Here is a 3,015-nt window from a genome sequence, read left to right as displayed (position 1 = left end):
ATCCTCCGAGTCCCCTCTGGAGCCCCAAAAGCCTCACGGCCTCTCCTAAAGTGCCCCAAACGCCCCTTAAATCACCCTAACCCCCCCACGTCCCTTCCAAAGGCCTCCACAAGCCCCAAAGCCCCACCCAGAAGGCTCCTGAAAGGCGCACGGCTCCTTTAAATCCCCCTAAGAACCTCCCGGCCCCTTTAAAGGCCCCACAAGGCCTCAGAGACCCCTCGGAAACCCCGCAAACGCCTCCCCTCCCATTAAAAAAAACACCTTTAAGGCTTCACGAGCCTTTCTCGGGGCTCCCCCCGCCTTTCCTGGGCACCTTTAGCCCCCAAAGCCCCCAAAAATACCCCAAAAGGAGCCCGCGGGGCCGCAGCCGCACCTCAGCGCTTCCTCTCACAACGCAGCGCGCGGCCGAAGAGGGCGATGCTGCGCATGCGCCGGGCGTGCGCGGTGACGTAAGGAGTGCGCATTGACGTAAGGCGTGCGTGGTGACGTGAGGGGAAAAGCAAAATGGCGGCGCTGAGGAGGAGAGTGTGGGAGTTCGGGCGGGTGTTATCGGCCCGGGGGGCGGTCGGGCGCTGGGGGGGGGGGGGGGGCCGGGGCAGAAGGTGGAGCTAGGGGCAATTTGGGAGGTCCTGAAGGGAGGGAGAAGGAAAAGGAAGGATTCGTTTGGAGGGGCTGGGGGAGAAGAAGTGGGTTCGTGTTTGGGAATGTGTTGTTCATGTGGGGGGATATGGGAATGGGGGGGGATTCCTTGGGGGCTGGAATTTGGGGGGGGCTCATTGAGGGGGAATGATTTTGGGGTGGGGGTCCGTGGGGGACGATGATTGGGGAGAGTTTCATAGTGGGGGTCAATGGGGGGGTTGGAATTTTGGGGGGGTCACTGGGGGAGATGACAATTTCTGGGGTGGGGGGTCTGATTAATATTAACACCCCCCCTTGATACCCTTTTTGTTTCTTCCTTGCCAGACCCCCCCTCAGGACCCCCCCCATACCCCGCTGTGGTGGAATCCACAGAGGAGTTCCACTTTGTGGAGCGGCTGCTGCCCCCCGCCTGCGTCCCTCCTCCCCCCCAGCACCCCTCCTACCCCACGCCATCAGGGTGGATCCCCCCACAAGGTAATTAATTAATTAACTGATTAATTAACTAATAACCTTTCCTGCAGTTCCCCCCCTCTTGCTGCTGTCCTGTGTGACCGCTCCCAAGTCAGTGCTTTTTTTCCCTAAAATGGGGTTAATATGGTGGAAGGGGATATTATTAATGAGCAGAAGAAGAAATAATTGGGATAACTAATTAATTAGTTGATTATTTTGCCCCCCCATATCGCTGTGTACTTTGGGTACTCCCAAATCAACACTTCTTTCCCCCGAAACGGGGTTAATATGGGGGAAAGGAGGAGCGTTGTTAATAAGGGAGGGCTTAATTGGAGTAATTAATGAATTACTGAGCTAATGAACGACCCCCCCGCAGCACCCCCCCCCTCCCTGCCGTTCCACGTGGGCCGCTCCCGCATGCACAACCTGCCGCTGTACCGCAAGGTGGCCAACGGGAACCGCCGCATCACGGAGCTGCGCCGCATCCGAGGGGACATCTGGGTGAGGAGGGGGCACGGGGGGCTGGGAGGGGGGCTGGGAGGGGCCTGGAGGCGATGGAGCACCAACCCCACTTGAGGGGGGTTCAGCACTTGCTGCGTTGAACCTCATTGCTTTCACTCACCTTGGCAGCTGTTGAGGCCCCTCTGAACGGCGTCCCTTCCTTCCGCCAGCACTGCTCAGCTGGGTGTCATCAGCCCTCAAAAAAGTGGGGGTTTGGGGGCTTTTGGGATGAAATGTGGGTAATAATGGGGATTTTTGGTTGCGTGGAGGGGAAAAATGGGCGATACTGTTTGTTTTTTTGAGGTGAAAGTGGGCATTTTGGTCCCTGGGGGGAGCTGTGGTCCGTTTGGGTTCTTTTTGGGGTTAATGGTGTTTTTACTTTGAATCCGATAGAGGTGAAAAAAGGGGCATTGAGGGTCGATTTGGGGTGTTTTTGGCATTGCAGGCGCTGGAGAAGGAACTGAGGGAGTTTGTGGGGCAGCGTGTGGGGAAGGAGCCGCTGACCCAGGTGAACGAGGTGACCGGGACGCTGCGCCTCAAAGGGCACGTGGACAGCGAGGTGCGAGAGTGGCTGCTGCGCAAGGGGTTCTGATGGCCTCTGGTGGAGCTGGGGGGCAACAAATCGACCCCACAAGGCCCTGAAATGCACCTGGAGGGCACCAAAATGTCCTGGGGGCACCAAAATGAACCTGGAGAGCAACAGAATGTCCACAGGGGCACCAAAATGCATCTGGAAGTCACCAAAATGCCCCCGGGGGCCCCAAAATGCCCCCAAGGGACCCCAGGATTCAGCTGGAGGCCCAGAATGCCCCAAAGGGCCCCAAAATACACCCAGGGGACCCCAAAATTACCTGGGGGGGTAGATGGGGCGACTCCAGTGTGTGATGAAATGGAATAAAAGGTGTTGAGCAGCGGTTTGTGTTTTGGAGTGGGGTAGGAAACGGAGCAAGGGATCAAAATGGGGTGGAAAGGAGGGATTTTGGGGACGGAGGAGACGCAGCACGGACCTTCGGGTCGCCTTTATTCGCCGTATGTACAATTAAGCTATTAAAAATTTATACATTATTTACAAATTAAATAATAATTGTCCCCCGGCCGCCCCGCTGGGGATGGATAAGTTAAAGAGAAGGGAGTGGGGGTGAGACTGAGCGCTTTGGGGGCCGAAAGAGGCAGTTTTGGGGCTACGCAGCGCTGCACAGATTGGCCCCAAAATGAGGGAAATGGGGGAAAAGCCCCCAAATGTCCCCATGAAATCACCCCAAAATGGGATTTCCGCTTCAATCTGGCTTCAAATGGGGAAAAACGTCACCATACAAGGAAAAAAAGGGTTAAAAGAGAATTCCAGCCCTTCTCAGCGCCCCCGCGGCCCCTTAATTATTAATTAAGCCATTAATACACTTCATCTGGGGCAAAATCTGATCGTTC

General features: G+C 56.2%; 1 protein-coding gene across 1 annotated transcript; it reads left to right on the top strand.

Moving 5' to 3' along the window:
* Window positions 1-963: 963 nt before the first annotated feature.
* On the top strand, window positions 964-2,501 carry MRPL49 (mitochondrial ribosomal protein L49; the record flags this gene model as incomplete). The annotated part of the gene is made up of 3 exons (XM_042894452.1): window positions 964-1,113; window positions 1,466-1,590; window positions 2,036-2,501. Coding segments are annotated over 3 exons (422 nt in total), but the record flags the coding sequence as incomplete, so codon positions are not given.
* Window positions 2,502-3,015: the final 514 nt, after the last annotated feature.

This window comes from Lagopus leucura, unplaced genomic scaffold, assembly GCF_019238085.1.
Source record: "Lagopus leucura isolate 7727_CA_CO unplaced genomic scaffold, USGS_WTPT01 33988-0_obj-0_obj, whole genome shotgun sequence".
Classification (NCBI taxonomy): domain Eukaryota; kingdom Metazoa; phylum Chordata; class Aves; order Galliformes; family Phasianidae; genus Lagopus; species Lagopus leucura.
This window is presented reverse-complemented; position numbering and strand designations above follow the sequence as displayed.